Source organism: Syngnathoides biaculeatus, chromosome 22 (genome assembly GCF_019802595.1).
Source record: "Syngnathoides biaculeatus isolate LvHL_M chromosome 22, ASM1980259v1, whole genome shotgun sequence".
NCBI classification, from domain to species: Eukaryota; Metazoa; Chordata; class Actinopteri; order Syngnathiformes; family Syngnathidae; genus Syngnathoides; species Syngnathoides biaculeatus.
The window spans coordinates 10,048,578-10,074,690 of NC_084661.1; the positions used below are offsets into that span (position 1 = coordinate 10,048,578).

At 42.6% G+C, this 26,113-nt stretch overlaps 2 protein-coding genes across 7 annotated transcripts in view; both read left to right on the forward strand.

Moving 5' to 3' along the window:
- The window catches only part of rpl38 (ribosomal protein L38), a 53,097-nt gene extending 32,656 nt beyond the window's left edge, over positions 1-20,441 (forward strand). The window contains exons 1-5 of one of the 3 annotated variants that reach the window (XM_061810075.1): positions 17,070-17,138; positions 17,347-17,373; positions 17,909-17,969; positions 19,523-19,645; positions 20,373-20,441. In XM_061810075.1, coding sequence (XP_061666059.1) covers positions 17,371-17,373; positions 17,909-17,969; positions 19,523-19,645; positions 20,373-20,398 — 213 coding nt within the window. In that variant the 5' untranslated portion in view covers positions 17,070-17,138; positions 17,347-17,370 and the 3' untranslated portion in view covers positions 20,399-20,441. The other 2 variants (XM_061810077.1, XM_061810076.1) reach the window with 2 other exon arrangements.
- A 1,002-nt stretch (positions 20,442-21,443) lies between these two features.
- ttyh2 (tweety family member 2) overlaps positions 21,444-26,113 on the forward strand; it is a 33,259-nt gene continuing 28,589 nt past the window's right edge. For all 4 annotated transcript variants that reach the window (XM_061811021.1, XM_061811023.1, XM_061811022.1 and 1 more), the window contains exon 1: positions 21,444-21,945. In XM_061811021.1, coding sequence (XP_061667005.1) covers positions 21,817-21,945 — 129 coding nt within the window. In that variant the 5' untranslated portion in view covers positions 21,444-21,816. The remainder of the gene's footprint in view (positions 21,946-26,113) is intronic.

Genomic DNA, 26,113 nt, shown 5'->3' on the forward strand with positions numbered 1-26,113 from the left:
TTCAACAGCTCCAATTGGCTCAAAGAAGAAGCTCAGCCTCGGGGCTTTGAGAGAGATATCTGAAATAGAACGCTGCCAATTGCTCTGTGAGTTCAAGCAATTAGCTATAGGCTAACCTCTACCACTGATCTCAAGCGCTTTGGATTTGTTTACTCTTTGGTTGTCAACTTGTGTCCAATTCTTTCAGGAAGACAACTAAGAACACATTTACAATTCAGTCACATTCACAATTTTTTTTTTTAATAATGGTGTTTCTGATGTTTTTAGATGGTTACTAACTTAAGTCACTTGTTTGTCAGCATCTGTTTCAGCAATTTTTTAACTCATTTTTACATAAGTCATCTAATCTTAGCATCCCATGCTTTTAAGAAATAAAGGAAATTAAGGAATAAATAGACTGTAAGGGTTTCCTTTGGGAAGCTAGTTTGTAATCGAAGTGTTTGACGAACTGGTTTGTTATGATCTTGTTTTTAGTTTGTTTGTTTGTTTAGTTGGTTGTTTAGGCTATCTGGAGTCTGAAGCCTTACCTTTGGTGAGCTAGAGGTTTGTAATGAGAGTTTTTTGCGTAATGCTTAATGCCGATCCTTAGCTTAATGTACAAACCCGATTAAATACTGTAGCTAGGTTTGCCATCAGGAAGGGTATCCACCCATAACATCTCCTTTGAATATGAAAAACTCAGAAAGACGTTTGTCAGTAAAACAATTGTAGGTTTGTTATCATGAAGCAGCTCAGGGTTTAGTATGAACAGGACAGCAGCTGCCACCATCCAGCAAATATCCCCGGCACCTGCATTCTATGCGTCTGTTTTGTACAATCTTTCCTCTTTCTTGGCAGGAATAAGCCCCACTCTCAATATGTTTATTACAGTCCTGTCGGTAAATATCACCACCAAGGTGCAATACATGGTTATCACACAGGGACCGAACGAAATATTACACCGTGAGACAAGTACATATTGTCTGGTGGCGTCATATCTTCAAACAGCGGGAGGCAATTTTAAAAGATAATGGAGCTCTGAATGAAAGATGGAAGCAAATAAGGCGTGAATGAAAATAGATTAGAACAGAAGCAGGGCCGCTGGTCAATGTAGAGTACAAATACACACGAGAAAATCACATTGTGTCAACGCAATAAGAACACGATGGTCACGGTTCAAAGAAGTCCTTTCTCCCACATACACTTGTTATTATTCCATTCATGTTCTGACCATAGACGTGCTTAATTGAACGTACAAGTTTTTCGTCACATCCCAATGGGACAATGCGAAAATGAAATCTTGAGGAATGACAGTGATTTAGAATAAGGGTTTTCTTGCACACTAGCAATCTGCTATAATATCTTCCTCAGTCATTTGTTCCGCAGGAGCCTCCCCTGGACGCTAACTGGGTTTCTGATGACTGCCAGGTGAATTACCTGCCAGAGTCATTCCGGTAATGACTTTTTAATCACCTCCAAGTCTACACGCCCAACCACAACAACAAGTGTACCTCAACGATCCTTCCATGTACATAAATGGGTGACCATGCCTTTTTTCTGAGCCCCTTTCACATAGAGTTGCCCCTAATTGGCATGCGAGAAATAATAAGTTGTAAGTAATAGTAATAAAGGACATTGTGAAACAGGAATCACAGTGAAGGCCTTTAGGATTTCTTCAGCCTAACAGCTAACTCATGGTGATGAGAGCTTTTATAAGATGAAAAATTAGTGCTCCAAAATGTCCTACCCGTGGGTTGAAGATGCAGAAACCTGAGTCATGTATGAAACTAATACATCAAATTTCAGGTTATCAACAGTCAGGACATAAGTCAAATATTTTTGAACAAACCAATTATTTTTTTTTTTAATTAAAAATTCCAAATTTTTACGCACAACAGAATTTAAAAACATGTAATGGGTTTTAACGAACAGAAAATAGTCATTTATAGAATTTGCAGCAATAGGAGGTCTTGGGCCTTTTATTCTACAAAAGATCCTTAATCATTTGTAGGTTTGTTCAAAAACATTTTAATTATATTCTGAAGGCTAATGACTCGAAAATTATGATGATTGTCATTTGTACTATCAACTATTTAGAAAATATAATTTGCATAATAATTTGGAATGCAGCGTAGAGGACTCAGACCGAACGCCATCATTGGCTTACTCATCCTGATAGTTAATTTACAGTGGCTCAAATATATAAAAGATAAAAGATTGCTCGAGATTGTCCACAGGTCTTAGGAGTGTGATATAAATGCAAAATAACAGCTACGTAACAGGAAGGATATGTTAATAAAGGACCAGCACTGAATTCCATCAGGAACTATTCAGCCTGAGACTTGACTAATGGTTATTGGAAAATTTAAAATACACAAGATGAGTGGTCCAGAGTGTACACAGGCCTTGGTAGTGAAATGAACGCAAAAACCTGAGTTAGAAAGCCTGGTAGGAACACCTCTGTGGAACTGCTCAGCGAGAGATTTGAATCATGGTAATTCAGAACTGGATCAAACACAAGAGTGCACACAGGTGTTTGGACTACAGGAGGAGACAAGGAGCGTTTTGAGATTCTATTAAAAGTAAAATCCTTCAGACTGCGAAATAATCTGCAAATGTCGTGGAAGTTTGCCTCTGATAAGAACTCTGATCAATACCGGCCCAGTCAATGGGATCAATCATTTCAAAGATGAGGAAGGGCAATTATGTAAATTGAATGTCATTCCAAACTATTTCCAACCGTTTAGTCTTTGACTGCAGATATTGGTGATTTTTCTCATACAGGCTGCAAGGGCACATACAGTATATTTAAAAGCAGGGGTTTTAATTTAAAGATGAATTCAGGGCCACGAAAATTGGTAAATGGTCAGCCTGGCCCTGGCAGCCTTGGGTGAACCCAGTCTTCCTCACACAAGCGGTCACTTTTTTTTTTTTTTTAATCTCACACTCATTAACGATCGAGGCAATCGCCCACCCGCTTTATGAGGAACATTTGGGAGATTTGTTCGCCCTTGTTAATGTCTGACCCAAAGAGAGAGAGAACAAAGAGAGCGAGAGAAAGAGAGAAACAGAGAAAGAGAAAGACAGAGACAAAGACAAAGAGAGACGGAGAAGGGAAGCCAGAAAGCTTGACTTGTGGGGTTTTTTTTGTTTTTTTTTTAAGATTTTTTGATGATGGCTTTGCAAAGCAGTTTTTGAATTTGGAGACTATGACCTTGGCAGCAAAGGACAGCATGCCGTCACATGAATTTGAATGGAGTGAAGGATGTCACATGGATGAGGGCTGCCGGTCCCTTCACCACATTTTGGACCACCATTTGCCCCACGGGGGTGTTCCATAATTCATGGAGAAGCCATGCTCCTGTCACAGCAGCTCGGAGAAGCAACTCAGATCGCGGACACACCGCGTGGTTGAGGGGCAATTATAATGCCATATCCGACGTCCATGGCGACTTCAACCTCTTGAATCTGAGGTCGCGTCATAATGCGGGTCACAGCATTGGTCACCTTACAAAACGTGCATTTTGCCATGACAATGATAGCGGTCACTGACCCCAAGGTAGATAAATACATTTCATCCGCTGGTACTGCCATTTGGACAAAAATCTATCCATCCTTATCCGGAGCCTAGAAAGTCGTTGGTTGCAGCTGTATACAGTATATATTAGGCCTACTTCTGTCAATTGTCAGGTTTCTGTGCTTGACTATATTTCTGATGACTTTTTACTTTTACTCTCTACATTTAAAAATTGATGCATTGAAGTTTGCACTGGGGATATATTCCAACCTACCCACAAAAAGGTATAAAGCTCCAATACAGAGACCACATAAAAAACAAAAATTTAATTCTTTGACCAGTCCCAGACTCTTAAAAATGTTTCAATTATTAAAGGGGAATTCCACTGGTTTGCATTAGCAATGTATCCAATAGGTCTTGTAATATGAACTCTATTTTGACAATGTGATGTTAAATCCTCATTTAATAGTTTTTTCAGAAGATTTTTACCGCCAATTACGGATTTTCAGGGACACTGCCATTTTCCCGAGGTAAAAGGTTGACCTACATGCGCGGATGTGACGAGTTAAGTGGAGTTCCAAACGCTGGATTACATGGAACACCATTATTCATATAGCTTCTGATTTCTCGGATTTATCCTCATCTGATGAAGAAATAGCAGTATGGGTTGATCGGGGAGACAGAGGAATACTTCCAAACACAGCCGTGAGCGGCTCGGCCGCTCGGTTGATCGGGAAGACTGAGGAATACTTCCTTCCATACACAGCTGTGAGCAGTGCCGAGGGTGTAATTCCTCCATCCTCCCGATCAACCGAGCGGCGGAGCCGTGAGCTTGCTCCCCGAGCCCCGGAGCTATCCCGCTCATGGCTGTGTATGGAAGTATTCCCCCGTCTTCCTGATCAATCGAGCCGCTCACGTCTGTGTGTGGAAGTATTCCTCCATCTTCCCGATCAACCGATACTGCTATTTCTTCATCAGATGAGGATAAATCCGAGAAATCAGTGCTGGGCATAATGGTGTCCCATGTAATCGAGCGTTTGGAACTCCACGTAATACGTCACATCCGCGCACGTAGGTCACGTGACTCGCAAAAATGGCAGCGCCCCTGACAATTCGTAATTGTCGATAAAAATATTCTCAAAACACTATTAAATGAGAGAGAATTTAACATCACATTGTCAAAATAGATTACATATTACATGACCTATTGGATACATTGTTAATGCAAACCAGTGAAATTCCCATTTAAAAAAAAAAAAAACAGAAGTGAACATTCTGTAGTTAAACAGAAAATGTTCAATCAAATCACATCTTTTCATCTGACAAGTGTGCTAGGTTAATGCGAGCATAAAGGTATACTGCAATTCAAAAAGCCATTGACATACACAGAGGTCAGCATAGATGTTTAGGTCACAAATGCAATTTAACAGCAGCAACCACTGAAGGTTCTAGACCTATTCCACTGGGAGGACCAGGTTGGGGACAGGTGTTTTGACAAAGGGGCACCATTTTAAACACATTAAGGCAAAGACGCGTGCTCTCGAACTTAATTTATCCAGGATTATTTGTATTAGTTTATCACAGAGCCGATGCAAAGATGACATTATAAGGGTGTCACTTCCATAGTTGCGTTCAGTAATTCTTCTTCTTTTTCTTTCGGCTTGTCACGTTAGGGCTCGCCACGGCGTGTCATCTTTTTCCATCAAAGCTTCTCTTGTGCATCTTCCTCTCTAACCCCAACTGCCCTCATGTCCTCCCTCACCACATCCATAAACCTTCTCTTTGGTCTTCCTCTCGCTCTTTTGCCTGGCACCTCCATCCTCAGCACTCTTCTACCAATATACTCACTCTCTCGCCTCTGGACATGTCCAAACTATCGAAGTCTGCTCTCTCGAATCTTGTCTCCAAAACATCCAGCTTTGGCTGTCCCTCTAATGAGCTCATTTCTAATCCTATCCAACCTGGTCACTCCGAGCGAGAACCTCAACATCTTCATTTCTGCCACCTCCAGTTCAGCTTCCTGTTGTTTCTTCAGTGCCACCGTCTCTAATCCGTACATCATGGCCGGCCTCACCACTGTTTTGTAAACTTTGCCCTTCATCCCAGCAGAGACTCTTCTGTCACATAACACACCAGACACCTTTCGCCAGCTGTTCCAACCTGCTTGGACCCGTTTCTTCACTTCCTTACCACACTCTCCATTGCTCTGTATTGTTGACCCCAAGTATTTGAAGTCGTCTACCCTCGCTATCTCTTCTCCCTGTAGCCTCACTCTTCCCCCTCCACTTTTCTCATTCACGCACAGATATTCTGTTTTACTTCGGCTAATCTTCATTCCTGTCCTTTCCAGTGCATGTCTCCATCTTTCTAATTGTTCCTCTGCATGCTCCCTGCTTTCACTGCATATGACAATATCATCTGCGAACATCATGGTCCAAGGGGATTCCAGTCTAACCTCATCTGTCAGCCTATCCATTACCACTGCAAACAGGAAGGGGCTCAGAGCTGATCCCTTATGCAGTCCCACCTCCACCTTAAATTCTTCTGTCACACCTAAGGCACACCTCACCACTGTTCTGCTGCCATCATACATGTCCTGTACTATTTTAACATACTTCTCTGCCACACCAGACTTACGCACGCAGTACCACAGTTCCTCTCTTGGTACTCTGTCATAGGCTTTCTCTAGGTCCACAAAGACACAATGTAGCTCCTTCTGACCTTCTCTGTACTTTTCCACTAGCATCCTCAAGGCAAATAATGCATCTGTGGTACTCTTTCTAGCCATGAAACCATAATGTTGCTCGCAGATACTTACTTCTGTCCTGAGTCTAGCCTCCACTACTCTTTCCCATAACTTCATTGTGTGGCTCATCAACTTTATTCCTCTATAATTCCCACAGCTCTGAACATCGCCTTTGTTCTTAAAAATGGTAACTAGAACACTAGTATTCTGTTGAATAAGTTGGTCAAAAACTCCACAGCCATCTCTCCAAATTGCTTCCATACCTCCACTGGTATGTCTTCAGGACCAACGTTCAAGTTCAACGTTGTTGGTGCTGTGTCTTCAATGCCCCAATTGCAAACCAAGCAAGGTGCGGTCCACTTTTTTTTTCTTTTCGAGAGTTCATCGAAAACATAATCCATGAATCCAAATTTTGTTACAGTATCTTTGGAAATTCCATCGTTCTTCATCCAGGTGTCAACGTTACACTGAGGAGTGCGAAACAACGCAGATTGTGTTGCCAGGTTGGGGTAAATGTGACACCGCCAAAAAAAAAAAAAAATCTTCCTTAAAGAAAATAATAAAAGGCAAACGGTTTCACTTAAAATGAAGATTTACAACTCGAAACGAGATGACTTGGCAAGTCAAGTCTTTATAAGTATTTGGCAACCATGTCGCCAGTCAAAACTGGCAACTCGAGTCGACTGGAGTCAAATTGTCTCGGGGGTACAATACAGAATAAGACATCAAAAAAATGTAGACCAGGAAAATATTCAAATTTAATGACCATAATTATTAATTCGATTAATTGAAAACTCTAAATTGTCCCCTAGGGTTGATTGTGAGTGTCTGCACGTGCCCTGCGATTGGCTGGCAACCAGTTCAGGGTGTGATCAAAAGTTCATTCATCTTCCCTTCTGCTTATCTTCACGAGGCTCATGGGCGTGCTGGAGGCTATCAACGGCATCTTTGGCAAAGAGACGGGGTAGAACCAGAACTGGTCACCAGCCAGCCACAGTGACCATAGTTAATTCCCTTACAAGAAAAGAAAAAAATCTGCACTATCCTTATTATTCCATCCATCCATCTATTTTGTTTGCCGCATATCCTCACGAGGGTCGCGGGGAGTGCCGGAGCCTATCCCAAATGTCAACGGGCAGGAGGCGGGGTACACCCTGAACTGGTTGCCAGCAAATCGCAGGGCACATGGAGACAAACAACAGCCACACTCACAATCACACCTTGGGGCAATTTAGAGTGTCCAATTAATGTTGCATCTCTTGGGATGTGGGAGGAAACCGGAATGCCCGGAGAAAACCCACGCAGGCACGGGGAGAACATGCAAACTCCACACAGGTGGGTCCGGGATCGCAACTGGGACCTCAGAACTGTGAGGCCAACGCTTTACCATCTGATCCACCGTGCTGCCTTCCTTGTTATTATTAGTGTTGATTTATTTCATTTCAAAATTCAGAGTTGATTTCCAGCCACTGAATCGTTTCATATTGTGTCGGCCTTGAATCGAACTGGCAACCATGAATCAAAATACGAATCTAATTGTTGCTAAAGTGAATTGTTCCAAGATACACAATTCATATACTACCTAGTCCAGGGGTCATAGGCAAATGGTAGCCCGCGAGGACCATATAAGGCGTCCGCGAGGTATGTTCTAAAAATATCATAGGCCACAAATTGTTACTATTATTTGTGCTTTAAATTCTGAATCTGACTTGCTTACGTGAATTAAAATTTGAAAATACCTGTAATGTCATTTACTACAATAAATTAAAATGAAAATACTTTACGTACGTGTAATGAACTGAGTCTGAAATTTGCCGCAAACAGGTCACGTAACCCTTCATACGATCGGTGCTCACGCCCTAAGCCTCAAAAAGGTTGCTGAGCCCTGACCTAGTCTTTGTTAAAGTTAAAGTCAGATAAAAGCAATCAAATAAACACTGTCAGCACATAAGGTACACAAATCACATACTACCTATGTGAAAACATAATGGATATGATGATAGAAAGGACATGTGGATGTATGGGATTAGCTAAGGTTGTTAGCGCGCTAGGCTAGGTTAGGCTAACTTGGGCCGAGCAGCTTCAACGCGAACGATACGGCTAGTGTTTGGGTACTAACATAAGACCTGTTAAATTTCCTATATGTCATCACGTCCCTCGTTGTACATGTTGTTTAGGTAGCAACTACTCTACCAAGGTATCTAATTTGATTGACAGAATGCTAACACGCGGGCTAAAACCCTGTTAAAATACAGCTTTCTCATAGACTGTATCTTCAAGAGATTTAATATCATCGGGCTGACGGCTTACTCATTACTGCCACAGTTTCAATATCTCACTTGGTGTTTTGGTTTTACTTGGATCATTACTCCCCCCTAATACCCGCGTACCTTCCAGCTGCTCTTTGTCGCCGGTAATTAGGCGACAACGTAAAATCTAAAGATGTTAATATGAATTCTAAGGGCAACGGTTGGTATCACAGAGTGAGATAAGTTCTTTAAATACCCTTATTAAGTGCCAGCATGGCTGCAGGGCCCCGTTGGAAGGATGAGGCGGAGAGTCTATTTTCAACCTTGCTTATGGAGTTGATCGCTTTATGGAGTCACGCCTTAACTTTGAATGGGAAACATGCTAACGCTCCAGCTACCGAAAACATCTCACTCTGACAAAGTAGTTAGCAATAAACACGAGTTATAAATGTTTCAGATACCTATAAATAAGAGACGCCAGAAAAGTCATTATTTTTTTGGGTAAAAAATGTGAACGTCATCCCAGCTATCTCAAAAAAAAAAAAAAAAGCAGACAACATGAGTTGCTAAAATTTAGTCTTAAACCCTCTACATCTACTCAAAAAAAAAAAAAAAACACAAGATGCTGACAAACTAACTAGCCAGATATGGGAATTTTGTACTCTCAAGCTACCTAAAAACATGAGATGCTAAAAAAAATATACATTTTTTTAAATTTAATTGGAACAAAGGTGCATTTTCAACTCTCTTAACAAAATCCAAATTATGAGATGCCAGAAAAGTCTCTAAAAAGTTAAATCTTTTTCTTCTTCTTTTCCTTTCGGCTTGTCCCGTTAGGGGTCGCCACAGCGTGTCATCTTTTGCCATTTTAGCCTATCTCCTGCATCTTCCTCTCTAACCCCAACTGCCCTCATGTCCTCCCTCACCACATCCATAAACCTTCTCTTTGGTCTTCCTCTCGCTCTTTTGCCTGGGAGCTCCATCCTCAGCATCCTTCTACCAATATACTCACTCTCTCGCCTCTGAACATGTCCAAACCATCGAAGTCTGCTCTCTCGAATCTTGTCTCCAAAACATCCAACTTTGGCTGTCCCTCTAATGAGCTAATTTCTAATCCTATCCAACCTGCTCACTCCGAGCGAGAACCTCAACATCTTCATTTCTGCCACCTCCAGTTCTGCTTCCTGTTGTTTCTTCAGTGCCACCGTCTCTAATCCGTACATCATGGCCGGCCTCACCACTGTTTTGTAAACTTTGCCCTTCATCCCAGCAGAGACTCTTCTGTCACATAACACACCAGACACCTTTCGCCAGCTGTTCCAACCTGCTTGGACCCGTTTCTTCACTTCCTGACCACACTCTCCATTGCTCTGTATTGTTGACCCCAAGTATTTGAAGTCGTCGACCCTCGCTATCTCTTCTCCCTGAAGCCTCACTCTTCCCCCTCTACTTTTCTCATTCACGCACATATATTCTGTTTTACTTCTGCTAATCTTCATTCCTCTCCTTTCCAGTGCATGTCTCCATCTTTCCAATTGTTCCTCTGCATGCTCCCTGCTTTCACTGCATATGACAATATCATCTGCGAACATCATGGTCCAAGGGGATTCCAGTCTAACCTCATCTGTCAGCCTATCCATTACCACTGCAAACAGGAAGGGGCTCAGAGCTGATCCCTGATGCAGTCCACCTCCACCTTAAATTCCTCTGTCACACCTAAGGCACACCTCACCACTGTTCTGCTGCCATCATACATGTCCTGTACTATTTTAACATACTTCTCTGCCACACCAGACTTACGCACGCAGTACCACAGTTCCTCTCTTGGTACTCTGTCATAGGCTTTCTCTAGGTCCACAAAGACACAATGTAGCTCCTTCTGACCTTCTCTGTACTTTTCCACTAGCATCCTCAAGGCAAATAATGCATCTGTGGTACTCTTTCTAGGCATGAAACCATAATGTTGCTCGCAGATACTTCTGTCCTGAGTCTAGCCTCCACTACTCTTTCCCATAACTTCATTGTGTGGCTCATCAACTTTATTCCTCTATAATTCCCACAGCTCTGAACATCGCCTTTGTTCTTAAAAATGGTAACTAGAACACTAGTATTCTGTTGAATAAGTTGGTCAAAAACTCCACAGCCATCTCTCCAAATTGCTTCCATACCTCTACCGGTATGTCATCAGGACCAACTGCCTTTCCATTTTTCATCCTTTGTAGTGCCTTTGTGACTTCCCCCTTAGTAATCATTGCCACTTCCTGGTCCTTCACTCTTGCCTCTTCAACTCTTCCTTCTCTCTCATTTTCTTCATTCATCAACTTCTCAAAGTATTCTTTCCATCTATTTAGCACACTACCGGCACCAGTCAACACATTTCCATCTCTATCCTTAATCACCCTAACCTGCTGCACATCCTTCCCATCTCTATCCCTCTGTCTGGCCAACCTGTAGAGATCCTTTTCTCCTTCTTTCGTGTCCAAACGGGTGTACATGTCTTCATATGCCTCTTGTTTAGCCTTTGCCACCTCTACCTTTGCCCTACGTCGCATCTCGATGTACTCCTTTCGCCTCTCCTCAGTCCTCTCAGTATCCCACTTCTTCTTCGCTAATCTCTTTCCTTGTATGACTCCCTGTATTTTGGGGTTCCACCACCAAGTCTCCTTCTCTCCTTTCCTACCAGATGACACACCAAGTACTCTCTTGCCTGTCTCTCTGATCACCTTGGCTGTCGTCGTCCAGTCTTCCGGGAGCTTCGGTTGTCCATCGAGAGCCTGTCTCACCTCTTTCCGGAAGGCCGCACAACATTCTTCCTTTCTCAGCTTCCACCACATGGTTCTCTGCTCTAACTTTGTCTTCTTAATCTTCCTACTCACCACCAGAATTATCCTACATACTACCATCCTATGCTAGCTACACTCTCCCCTACCACTACTTTACAGTCAGTAACCTCCTTCAGATTACATCATCTGCACAAAATATAATCTACCTGCGTGGTTCTACCTCCGCTCTTGTAGGTCACTATATGTTCCTCCCTCTTCTGGAAATAAGTGTTCACTACAGCCATCTCCATCCTTTTTGCAAAGTCCACCACCATCTGCCCTTCAAAGTTCCTTTCCTGGATGCCGTACTTACCCATCACTTCTTCACCGCCCTGTTTCCTTTACCAATATGTCCATTACAATCTGCACCAATCACAACTCTCTCGCTGTCTGGGATGCTCAGAACTACTTCATCTAGTTCCTTCCAGAATTTCTCTTTCAACTCCAGGTCACATCCTACCTGTGGTGCATAGCCGCTAACCACATTATACATAACACCCTCAATTTCAAATTTTAGTCTCATCACTCGATCTGATACTCTTTTCACCTCCAAGACATTCTTAGCCAGCTCTTCCTTTAAAATAACCTCTACTCCATTTCTCTTCCCATCTACTCCGTGGTAGAATAATTTAAACCCTGCTCCCGAACTTCTAGCCTTACTACCTTTCCACCTGCTCTCTTGGATGAACAGAATATCAACCTTTCTCCTAATCATCATGTCAACCAACTCCTGAGCTTTTCCTGTCATAGTCCCAACATTCAAAGTCCCTACACTCAGTTGTACGCTCTGTGCATTCCTCTTTTTCTTCTGACGCTGGATCCGGTTTCCTCCTCTTCTTTGTCTTCGACCCACAGTAGCTGAATTTCCACCGCCGCCCTGCAGGTTAGCAGTGCCGGGGGCGGGCGTTGTTAACCCAGGCCACGACCGATCCCATATGGGATTCTTTAGATGAACGCTCATATTTGTTTGGCACAGTTTTTACGCCAGATGCCCTTCCTGACGCAACCCTCTGCATTTATCCGGGCTTGGGACCGGCCTACAGATTGCACATAGGGCTGCATTTCTCTAAAAAGTTAAATAAGTCATGAAAAAGATAGATAGATAGATAGATAGATAGATAGATAGATAGATAGATAGATAGATAGATAGATAGATAGATAGATAGATAGATAGAGATAGATAGATAGATAGATAGATAGATAGATAGATAGATAGATAGATAGATAGATAGATAGATAGATTAGATAGATAGATAGATAGATAGATAGATAGATAGATAGATAGATAGATAGATAGATAGATAGATAGATAGATAGATAGATAGATAGATAGATAGATCCATCCATCCATCCATTCGAGGTATCTTCGGGCAGGTTGGGATTGATCAATAGATAAATTCATTCATTCATTCATACATTCTTTCAAAAAATATGCACACAAGATGCTAAAATGGGACTCACACTAACTAGTTATGGCATAAAAACACACAAACACACGCAATGTGGACAAACAAATTAGCTAAAAAAATGTTAAAAGAGAATCAATTAAAAGCGTGCTACCGAAAAATATGATATTCAAGCAGATTAGTAAAGTGAGTTACAACCTAACTACAAAAAGGAGATAATTACAACGTACTTTTGGAAAAACATAATGACGTAGTCCCCAATAAATGGAACAGTGCTTTAAAATTCAGTTTACAACCTCTCCAGCAAGCCCGAAACAACATCAGAGGCAGGTTTGCTTTGTGCTGTCATTACCGGTTGGCCGAAATATTGACAAAACGAAAAGAAATGTTTGCAGTTAACATTTACCCGTCATACCTCCTGACAGCTGCAAATTAGTCTGTTTTGTTTACTTTCTATCGAAAAAGAATCCTGAACTGTTTGGCCATCCGTCTTGATCAGCATGAACAAAACTGGAAGCAAAATGTCTGCTGAAGAACAGCCAGCGAACTTCCTGATCGGTGCCCTCAGGTGGAGAAGTCATCATCATCATGATTATTTTCAAGTTTGGCTCATCCACTCATCAAGTGTTCAAAATACACTCGAAGCAGTCACTGCCATGCCTTTGTAACTCCAATTTCGTGGATCCACAGCGCCCCCAATGATATCTGCGAGGATGGAATTCCATTTTTAGTGTCTCCCTTTTTTTCTGAACTGCTTATCCTCATCACAGGTGGGGTATAGCCGTCGGGGTGAGTGCTTCTCGATCCCCTGGGGGTTTAGACAAAAAAACTTGGATCATAGATTCCCTTGTTTCCTTTCCCTGTTGTGACCTTTCTCTGACAACTTTACAGTTTATCAAACTGAGGGTTTTTTTTTTTGTAATTTAGTATGAATCCAAGAAAACATAAATAAAAATGAGTATGAATGTGAATATCTCACAAAATATTTATAATTTTTTTTAACCAGCATTTGAATGACGAAACCTCTGCCTCAGTCTGAGGCATAAACAACCCCGTAAAACCATCCATCTATCCATTTTCTTTGCCGCTTATCCTCACGAGAGTCACGCGGAGTGCTGGAGCCTATCCCAGCTGTCAACGGGCAGGAGGCAGGGCTACACCCTGAACTGGTTGCCAGCCAATCGCAGGGCACATGGAGACAAACATCCGCACTCACACCTACGGGCAATTTAGACTGTCCAGTTAATGTTGCACGTTTTGGGGATGTGGGAGGAAATGTGAGTGCCCGGAGAAAACCCACGCAGGCACGGAGAGAACATGCAAACTCCACTCAGGCGGGACCGGGATCGGACCCCGGTCCTCAGAAGACCTCAAAGCTTTTACCAGCTGGTCCACCGTGCCGCCTGGCTTAAAACCAGGGCTTGCAATTCTAATTCTTGTTTCAAGTCCTCCTAACATTTATTTGATACACCACCTCAGACTTGAAACCTTACCTGTGCCATAACTTGAAATCAGAAATTAAAACGCGAAGCTACAGGTCTCAAACTGGCGGCCCCCGGGACATTTACGGCCCGTGAGAGGATATTTTGTGGCCCCCCACCTTAAAGGTCAAGTGTCATGAAATGGATGATTTTTTTTTTTTTTTGTATGTTATTAATGGAAAAAACGGCAGCCGGTATGGACCCATCAGTTTTTTTCACCACAAATCATGATTTTGACGTATATGGCTTTTTGTAACTCCCGCCATGAAAATCCTCTCAAGGGATTTGTTTTCGACAGGAAGCAGGAAGTGACGTACAGGGCAGTAGCGCGCTCATGTGGACTCGTTTGTTTCTATTAGTTTTACCTGCGGGAAGGTAGCTCGCTCTTCCTTCGTGTTAGCCAAAATGCCGGCTCGCTGCATTGCCGGATGTTGCTCGAACACTCGGGAGGATGGATTTACCCTTCATAAGCTTCCAAGAGACCGGGTTTGTCGTGAAAAATGGATTGCACGGGTGCAAAGGATGAGACCTTCGTGGGTTCCAAATGACAGGTAGGTGTGTATACACCTACTAAAAAAAAACAATAGTTTGGGGGGGACCACATAATCCGTCTCTCATAACGTAACAAAAGATCCGCGTACATAGGACAGGGGTGCTAATTGTGTTGATGTGCGTGTCGGACGGATTTCGCGTCAGGCTCGCCAATGAAGGCTGCCGCGTCATGCCTCGTGGATGAGCACGGCTTCAGCCGGGCTGGCTCATACATACTGTCCGGGAGTCTGTTGTTAGTTAGAAGTGATCCGCATATCATCTAAATACGACTGTTCTTTTCTTCGAAAAGAGCTTCCATGTCTGAAGGGGCGTGTCCTACAGTAGGGGCCACAGCGTGTTTTCAATGGCGAATGTCCGGGGTGACGTCACGGACAGTAGATACACTCAATATGGCGACCACTTGGATGTCGAATGCCACTTCCGCGACTTTGCGCATGGATGACGCGCTCTCGGCTCATATTTATTTTTCCGGACGGACATTGAAGTGAATAATGTTATATGTATTTTTCATTTCAATATCTATATTAGAATGCTTATAGGGATGACGCGTGACCTTTTGATATGAACGTTTGTTAGCAATGGGGTTTTACATGAACGGCACTTTTACAGGGTCGTGAGCGGCGCTGACGAACCGACCAATCGCGGCGTGGCAAATGGCTCCCTGGAGCGTGACATCCACTGGGCTTGATGCGAGCCGATGAACATTTTTTCAAGAAATGTAAGTTACAGCGGTGTTTCCGTGGCGAGTTTTATTAGCAGTTTTGCGCACAACTTGTTTAGACCAGCCGCGGCCCCCGCCTCAGCCAGAATTCGCCTCCGGCGTCCCCAAGATAGATTGAGTTTGTGACCCCTGCTCGAACCCTTGTTTGAGATCTTAACCCAGGCTCGAAAATGTAACTTTGAAACAAACACTTTCTCTGGCTTTGTTTAAGCACAAATACTCGTCCCTGAAACCATGATTTGGAAACTGAACCCAGTTTTAAAACACCACACTTGGCTTGTTTGAATCTCCAACCATTGTATGAAATCATATTTGAAACATAACGCTTCCTTGAATCACAAAGTTGAAACATATTTGAAAGCCTAACCCAGGGATGTCAAACTCATTTTTGGGACGGGCCACATTGCAGTCCGGGTTTGCCTCAGAGGGCCGTTATGACCATAAAAATCGTTTATCGCCTCATCATATTGACACATGAAATTTATGAATTACTTTTGGAATTAGACCTCTACTATTGTTGATGTTTGGTAACGTACAAACGCTCGCAATAATTTATTTGAATTCATGATATGACAATTTGAAATTTTGGTACAAATTTGAACAAGGATCACAGAAATTGACTTACATGACTTGCCTTCGCGGGGCCACATAAAATCATTTGGTGGGTCGGATCTGGCCCCTGGGCCTTGAGTTTGACACCAGTGCCCTAAACCTTGAACTCTTCTCTTGACACCCAACACCTGGCTTGAAGCCATTGTTTGAATTAATTACTCCTACTCGGACACCTAATTCGGAATATAACCTATTCCCATATCCATCCATTTTCTTTGCCGCTTATCCTCACAACAGTCGGGGATAAGACAGTTTTTTGGGATGTCGGAGGAAACCGGAGTGCCAGGAGAGAACCCACGCAGGCACGGGGAGAACATGCGAACTCCAGACAGGCGGGGTCGGGATTGAACCCGGGTCCTCAGAACTGTGAGGCCAGAATACTTTGAAGCAGTGTGCAAATGATCACTGTGATACCGCTTCTGACGCAATTTGAACCTGGAAACACCTGCAGTGCAATACTACCCCCTAGCGTCAGCAAGTACAATTGCAACCTTTTATAAAAAGGCGACATGGCTTATTCAAGCAGATTACATATTTACAAATGATACTATAAAATGGTTTATAACGAATTAAAAACATTCTCCTATGGTTTTCTACTCCCTGATTCACTTTCATCGGTCTACTGATGAGTGACATGAGACTGTTGCAATTTTAAAAAGGTTTGCTGAAGTCCAGACACTTTTTGACCGTATATAGGCGAAAGCTTGGCTAGTATGTATGTAAATTGATTTTTTAAAAAAGAGCAATAACTCCTCTCCTCCAGCCATCTTCTTGAAATCGTGTCGTCTCCATGGGAACGGCCACTGACTGGAGTGAGAGCGAAATTCAGAATGAAAGACTGCACATGTACACAAACTCCGCCCTTTTTATTTCATAAAAAAATACCCCAAACAATATCTGCACCTGTTATTAAAGTTTTTATTTTTAATTAAATAACCATTATGTAGTTCCTCGAACTGTTATTTTTGTCTCTCCGCTCTTGCCGTCGTGTCAAATATAAGCAAGCTTCACCGGAAGTACCGCCCCTTTTTCCACCCCACTTTCCTTGTCTCGGTGAGCTTCTCATTCCCACACTAATGTTCATATATGTAATCTTCATCCATCCCGTATAACACAAACATATTACACCCCAAACTTTACGGTAGTATAGTGACACTCTCTCGCATCCACATTTCGACCCATAATTTTCTTCACTGATGTGTGTGTGTACGCTATGTTGTAGCCGATTGTGTGACTCGGTGTCTCGTTTGCTCTTCCTCAGCGTCCAGTTCGCTGACACGGCACCATGGTAAGCAACCCAAAGTCTCACAAATTTCAAGGAACTTGTTTATGAAGTTGATAGTTTTGTGTAAGAAGGAGGAACATAATTTTCGTATTTGTTGAGAAAACAAACGTCGTAGCCTCCGGGCTGTAAACTGAAGCTAACTCCGAGCTAAGGTTGTTAGCCTAAACATGGCGGTCTGTCTTCTTGGGGGTTGACGCCGTGCTAACGTGACATGACAACTCCGTCTTTGCACATTGTAAGTCATCTGGTCCCAAAAACTCATATGTGAAACTTTTCCCCTGTTTGTAGTTGCCGTTTTGATGTCTTGACAACTGTTTTTGACACTGATGAGCTCGTAGCAAGGCGTCCAAGCATCTCAGGCTGCTGTGCCCATGGTGCATTTACACACTTGCCAGATTATCGATGGACCAAGTGCTGACTTTCGGATTTTCACAGAAAGCCCAGTTCCACCGGTCCACTAACAAACATGACCTAGCATTGCGTTCAGTTGAAATGAAAGTTGCTATTTTATTTAAAATGTTGTCTCTTGTTTTTGTAGCCTCGCAAGATTGAGGAAATCAAAGATTTCCTGCTGACGGCCAGGAGGAAAGATGCCAAGTGTATGTATTGAACCAGCATTATAATAGTAACCCACATCAAACACATTGTTGAAACACCGTTAACCTCACAGTGCTTGAATTTAAAAACATTTCCTCAAGGTAAAAACAACAAAAGCTACCCAATGGACCTCTGGTTAACACTGGGGGACCAGAGGTACAGTTGTCAGCCGTAAAAGTGTACATTTTGCAGGGAGTTTGCGTCGGGATTTACACTAATCCAAGTAACATTTATGAGGATATTAACACTCAAAAGGGATGAGGATTAACGGAAAACAGACATCGTGACCTAGATTTTGTGATTTACCCTAGTATGAAAGTTCATTGCAAGCATATGCCGACCATGAAATTATCTGTACGACATTGGCACCCAGGTTTTGTCCACACACATCTCCAACTCGTCCAGCCTGCAGCATCCAGACTGATGTTCTGTAAGGCTTTATTGTAAAAGATTTCTACATGCATATTGAGTTGCTCAATTAAGTGAATTTTAAATGCAATGTTTATATTATATCTGCAGATGGCACATAACCTTATATGGAAAAAAAAATGCTTCTCATATGCTGATTAAAAACAACGGCAGCACTTAGCAATGAAAATGCTTATTTTGCTAGACTCCCTCCACTTATACCAAGTAATAACTATATCTAACAATTAATTGCAAAACAAAAGGTCATTTTTTTACCGTACATAAAGTGCCAAAAGTAACCGGTCATTATCAGTCGTTTTCCATTTGTTGTTTTGTTTCAAAGCTTTCGACGAGCTTCAGGTTTCTTTAGAATGCGGTAAAAGTTTTCAAAAAATCTATTTTATCCAATCGGTCTGCAGAGCCAATAACGCAGCATGACGTTACAAACGCTATAACTATAATAATGCAGGGGGGAAAAAAACAATTCTCAATTACCATATTTCCACACTATTACTGCAAAAGGATTCAGACCAACACTTTTTTTTTTTTTTTTTTTTAATATTTGAAATGGACCACAATATCGGCGTTTCGCGCCCTGACTTGAAACTCTAGAATGAGCTCCAAACCCTTGTTCAGAAGTCTGTCCCGTTTTTGAAATCCTAACCCTGGCTCGAAATGAAAGTCAAACCTTTACCCATGTTTGATACCTGAACCCGGCGGGCTTGAAGTCTTGCTATGAAACATCTGTGCGAACCCCCGACCTGTGCGAGAAAGTCTTACCTTGAACCCTTCTTTGAAAGAAATTTGGTTTGCAAAACTAATCCTTGTTTCCAACTCTTAAAAACGAAACCTGACTTGAAATCATAATTGGGCAGTGTACAAGCCTTGTTTGATACCTTATATTGGAACCCATAACCCTGACTTGAACCCCTGTTTTTACCCCTTAAAACATGATTTTAAACTAATTTGAACGCTACCCTTTCTCTTAGATCCCTTTCTAGGGAAATGGTTTCTCTATTTAGTCTGTTATGGATGACCGGTGTGCTTTACCTTGCACAAGAAGACTGGGTGGAAATGATGTACAACTTGTATTCTTCTCAGAGTTAAAGTATCCCAGACTGAAATGTAAACATTTTTGCGTGTGCAGCCGTGAAGATCAAGAAGAACAAGGACAATGTGAAATTCAAGGTGCGCTGCAGCAGATATCTGTACACGCTGGTCATCACTGACAAGGAGAAGGCCGAGAAGCTCAAGCAGTCGCTTCCTCCTGGTTGGTATTACTGAGCACAAAATAATTTTGTGCTTGCGACTCAACTTCTGTCCGGTGTGACGGTCTGAGATGTCCCCCGTGCTGAAAAGTCTCCTCGTGATTAATGCGCATATGTTACCGACAGGGAAAGTCTGGGTACGTAGCAGACGCTTACTGGGAAATCTCCCGGTCTCATAGTTCCCCGTCTTCTACATAGAGGGAGCTAACATAGGGTATATCCTAACCTAACCGTAAAACACAATTTGATAAGATATACACCTATCTGCACTCGGCGACAAGTTGTCGAATGGCATGGGTGGACATTTTTCAGACTGGCCGGAAGTTTGCAAAATATACGCGCATGCTCATTAATCACGAGATTTTTCAGCACCGGGAGCGCTCAGACCGTCACACCGGTCTTGTGATGTCATGGCCCACTTAAAACAAGCCTCCTCTGATGTATTTTTGCATTATGGATGGCTTTGAAAATATCCTTGTTGGGAGTGTCATACTTTTTTTTTTTTTTTTTTTACATTGAGATTTATTATCTAATGAACTAATTTTAATTAGCAATTGATGTAGCTTTAATTTAACATTTTTAAATTACTAATTAATTTAACTTGGTTTAACACATTTAATTACTTATTTAATTCAATTTAATTTAGCTAGTTTAATGACTTAACTAAAGTCATTGTTGCGACTGAGTGACGGTTAATGGGTGTAATTTTGTCTGTTTTTCTCTTTACAGGTCTGGCTGTCAAGGAGCTGAAGTAAATTTGTGATGTACAAAAAATTGTAATAAAAATTGAAAAACCAAGTAATTTGTATGTCTTTTTTTTTTTTTTCGTCATTTTGTATTCTATAACATATTTGTCCTTGGGACAGAACTATAATTTTCTTTTTGTCTTTATCTTAGAAAACAAATACTTTCATTCATTTTTAACTTTGCTTGTGTGTAATTGAAATTAATTTCTCATTGGGACAAAGTGGCAAATTTGCACAGGTAGGTCGAAATAAATGCAATAGCATTTATTTATGCTGGGATTGCGTGTGTCTGAGTTTTAATGTAGAGTTGGTAGTTGAAATGAGCTGCCCAAGGTTTGTCCTGATCCTGACAGGCATGCCGAAATCTGCATTTTTCTGAGATCTTTCTACAGCTTACTTTTTACTTCTCGTCTTGATAAATTCGCAACAGATGGAGCAAAACGTTGTCTGCCGGATTTTTACAACCTCGATGCCACGCGTGACAAATGCCGATAGTAATGACCAGCGACGGGACTTCTCCGCAGCGCGACGGCTACAAGTAACGTGATCGGTCGAGCAGACGTTTCCTGCATTTTTGCTGCCATCTACGTTTCACAAATGGAGAAGTTTGTGGAACGTTTTGAAGGTTCTTAGAAACTTTTCGAAAGCCCCTAAAAATGTTCCGTCATCAAATTAGTGCGGAATCTGTCTGGAATGCAAGGGAAAGTAGGTTAGTTTTAAAACATTTCCCCCCAAGACCAAAAATAAAGTTTAAAGAAATCAATGTTTTTATTTTTCTTGAGGAAGGATGATGTCATAAATTTGGTTACATTCATCTGGACTGAGTTGACGTACAGGACTGTTAGTTGATTTGAGCTACAAGTAACCTTGAAAACTATGAGTTATGTAATTAACACTTTTTACTGTTTTTGGGGGGGATTTTTACAAAATAGTGAGGTCCGAGTGTGAATTGGCTCAATTACCTTCTTGGCCACCAGATGGCAGAAGCAATTCAACCAAACTGCTTCTTGTCGTATCCACGCTTAACCACCAGGTGGAAGCAAAGTAACAAATTTTAACAAACGAATGCAAACCGCTTTGTGAGTACCTGGTCTCCCGTGGGTCAGCCCCTGGTTCGTCACCGCGTGGGTCCAACCACACGCACGCGCACGGGATACACTAACCAGCAGCTCCCTCCTTTCGTGCGCGTGATTCTTCGTCACTCCCGAACAAGTGGAGGTTCCAAGCGGATCAGAACACTGCCGTGTGTGTTTTGGACTCGCGTGGAGGAGCGGGTGTCTTCCACCACCCAGGACCAGCTGCAGCAGCAAGCACGAAGCATGCTCTCATCCCCGCTCTGGTCTCACGCGAGACAGGACTAAGGGAGGAGGCGTTTTGAACTTTTTTTGTGTGTGGTTTATTTCGGCGTAATCTCTGGTCCAGCAGGGATGTCATCTTCACGCGTGGATTACATCGCGCCGTGGTGGACTTACTGGCTCCACAGTTTCCCCCACGTCAACCTGAGACTGCAGCCCGTAGACAACAGCTTCAGACCCGACGACGAGAACTACCAGCAGGTCAGTGGAACATTTGGAATTACTCAAACAGGGACAGGCACGGATCCGACACTACCTCGGTACACTTGTGCACATAGCAATGTCTAATATTTTGAGTCGTTTTTGTAGTTCAATGTGGTCATTTCCCAAATATGGAATACAAAACAGTTGATTAACATGATCATTGTCTGATGTGAGCAACCTGGCTCCAAACCCTTAATTTGAAACCCAAACCCTGACTTCGGTTTGAGGCTCGCACCCTGGTTTAAATCCCTACTTTGAAACGCAAAGCATGGTTGGAAATCCTACTTTAAATCCTTCAATCCATCTTTAAACCTTACTCTGAAACGTTAACCCTCGCCTGAAAGCCTAACCCTGGTTTTGAAACCCCGATCCTCATTTCAAACCCCGAACCTGTCTTTACAACCTTCCTTTGCAAGTCTTACCCAGGCTTGAATCCCTACTTTTGAAAAACTAAACCTAGTTTGCATAACCTTTGTTTCAAAACCCGAACTCTGGCTCCAAGCGCTAATTTGAAACCCCATTTCACTCTTGGAAAACCTGATCCAAGTTGAATGTGAATTTGTTCTTGAAAGAGTACACTTCTGATTTGGAACCTTTATCCTAGTTGGAAGACGTACTCCGTTTTAAAACCCTACTATGAAACCCTAATTTGAGTCCACCACCCAAGTTTGAAGCACTAAATCATGTCTTGACAGACTTTGAAACTGCAATCCTGCCTCGTAACCCCAAGTTCAAACACTAACCCTGACTTCAACCTTCCATTTTAAACCATACCCTAAGTTCAAACTCACTCCTTTGCTTGAAACCCAATTTGAAACCCTAAAACTGCTTTTAAAAACCCCAATCTGAAACCCTGGTGGGAAACTCTACTTTGAATACTTAAATATTTTTTCATTTGAGGTCCATTATTGGCTCGGTGGTTATTATGTATTATCCATCCGTCCATCCATCCATTTTCTTCACCGCTTATCCTCACAACGGTCGTGGGGAGTACTGGAGACTATTCCTGCTGTCAACGGGCAGGAGGCAGGGTACGCTGTGAACTGGTTGCCAGCCAATCGTATTATCCATATCATTTTTATTATTCTGTGGTGGCATCACACATACACACAAAATAATAAAAACAACAACAGATTCCTTTAGCTAACTTACTGATTTTATGTTTATGATTTGCTGATGTCATTCATGATGTAGTTTTTTGTTTGTCTTTTTTTTCGGGATAAATTCCGTGGGCAATGCACAATGTGCCGTATTGTGTAACGATTACGGTGCCATGTGACCATCCTGTCTCCGTTATTGTTTTTTGTCGTGCTTAACGAGGGCCGGGAATTTAATTTAAGAGGAGGGTTCGTGGCACCAGGTCACATGACTGTGGGAAGCATCCCAATTGGTGGCAAAGTTGCTGCGTGGGCCGAATTCCTCAGGACATGGTATGTGTCAGTTAGGCGGGGGATGGCAGGATGGGGAGGTGCGGGGGGTCTTAAAAAGTAAGGGAGTTGTGAGATAAGCAGGTTTATCCTCATTTGGCTTCCCTTTTAATCAAGTTTGGAGTCCCAAAATACGTTTTATCAACGTAGCTTAGCGTAGGGTCGCCGCTAATGAGCAAGGCATGATCTATCAAAGGGTGTTTTTATTCTTTTCGTCCCGACAGTGCAGAGTGACCAGTTGATTTTGGTTTTTTTTTGGTGGGGGTGTTTAGTAGTGTCGAAGTCACCATGTATCACTATCGGAACATAGATATACTCTTTAACCACACTTTTGTTCAATTTAGCTAGCAAGCTAATTTAGCTTGTGAGGCCGAGCTTTTCGGAAGATCCTCTGAACTATTTTTACTGTAAGCGTGAAGTAGCTGCAGATCTTGTCTTGCACTGTCCGCTCAACGCAATTTCTCCTCTGTGTTGCAAACGAGTCGACTCCTGCTGTTTCCCAGTATTTATTACTCATATTGAAAATATTGCAACACACGTGAGAAACTTCGACATGATGATTAATAGCAATTTTATTTTTTTTTTTTGGGTCGGGGGCCAAGGATTAGGTTTTATACACATCAAACGCAAAACTCTTCCTCGTCCATGAACAAAGTGTGAGTAAAAAAATCGATTACAATCAAATTTTTATTTAAAAAAAAAAAAAAAGCAAATTTTATTTTTAAGGCTATATTGCCGAGCTGTAAAAAAAAAAAAAAAAAAAAAGACAAACGCCATCCTCGCTGTTATTGTCTGAGGTGGCTACAGGGAGCAGAATAGCCCGCAGCTTATCAACAAAATCAACAATAAGGTCCCCTCAAGTGATGGGGGGTGGGTTTTTTCCACCTCGTCCTTTTGTTGAAGACCCCCCCGTTGATCCTTGCCCCTCCACCTCCCCTGGATTGTCAGCTATGTGTGTGGGTCCTGGGAGAGCGCTAGACCTTTCCAAAAAAAACTCCCGCTATATAAATTCAGAAGCGTTAAATTGCGCTTAAACTTGTGTGTCCCGGTGAAGCTCCCACTTCCTTCCTCGTACCCACTCCACCCCCCACCCCTTACGCCCCCCCCCTGGCTCGAGAGTGCCCGGTTCACTGGGACTTTAATGGCATCCCAGCTGCGAATGTGGCCCAGCCGAGCGCACTGTGCCGGAAAAAAGACCCCCGTACCGTCCCTCCTCCCTGAGGCATCGAGCCGAGCGTCGCGGTGGATGATGAGGGGTGCGACTGATGATTGGAGGAAGGGTGCCGGTCGGATGGGGGAGGGGGGGGGGGTTCCTTGTAATGATGGCACAGTGTATTTGTCAGTCAGTCTCTTAGGCCTTGCATGAAGTGATGATGTCATAATTGTGCAGTCAAGATACAAGATAACGGCGACACGTCCGAATGACAGCCGGAAATAGGAAAATTCCCATAGGAAATCATGGACATTAAAATAAAACATGAACGTAAACTATACGCAATGTCTTAAGTAGTACAAAGTACAGTACTTAGAATTTGATGACACCCGGCTGATGCTGTTTTATACAGTGAAGAAAATAAGTACAGTATTTGAACACCTGAGAAAACCAGTGTTAATATTTGGTACAGTAGCTTTTATTTGCAATTACAGAGGTCAAACATTTCCTGTAGTTGTTCACCAGGTTTGCACACACTGCAGGAGGGATTTTGACCCACACAGATCTTCTCTAGATCAGACAGGTTTCTGGGCTGTCGCTGAGAAACACGGAGTTTCAGCTCCCTCCAAAGATTTTCTATTGGGTTTAGGTATAGAGACTGGCTAGGCGACGCCAGAACCTCGATATGCTTCTTACGGAGCCCCTCCTTGGTTTTCCTGGCTGTGTGCTTCGGCTCATTGTCATGTTGAAAGACCCAGCCTTGACCCATCTTCAGTTCTCTGACTGAGGGAAAGATGTTGTTCCCCAAAATCTCGCAATACATGGCCGCGGTCATCGTTTCCTTAAGTTACAGTGCAGTTGTCCTGTCTCATGTGCAGAAAAACACTCCGAAGCATCATGCTACCACCCCCATGCTTCACAGTAGGGATAATGTTCTTGGGATGGAACTCATCATTAGTCTTCCTCCAAACAATATTAGTGGAATTATGACCAAAACGTTCAATTTTGGTCTCACCTGACCACAAAACTTTCTCCCATGACTCCTCTGTATCATGCAAATGGTCATTGGCAGACTCAAGACGGGCCTTGACATGTGCTGGTTTAAGCAGGGGAATCTTCCGTGCCATGCATGATTTCAAACCATGACGTCTTAGTGTATTACCAACAGTCGCCTTGGAAACGGTAGTCCTAGCTCTTTTCAGGTCATTGACCAAGTCCTGTTGTGTAGTCCTGGGTCGATTCCTAACTTTTCTAAGGATCAATGAGACCCCACGAAGTGATTTCTTGCATGGGGCTCCACTCCGATTGAGATTGACCGTCATGTTTAGCTTCTTCCATTTTCTAATGATTGCTTCAACAGTGGACCTTTTTTCACCAAGCTGCTTGGCAATTTCTCCGTCGCCCTTTCCAGCCGTGTGGAGTTGTACAATTTTTTCTGTGGTGTCTTTGGACAGCTCTTTGGTCTTGGCCATGTTACAAGTTTGAGTCTTACTGATTATATGCTGTGGGCCGGTGTCTTTATCCAGCTCATGACCTCACACAGGTCCATCTGATTCAGGATAATACATGGAGTTGAGGTGGACTT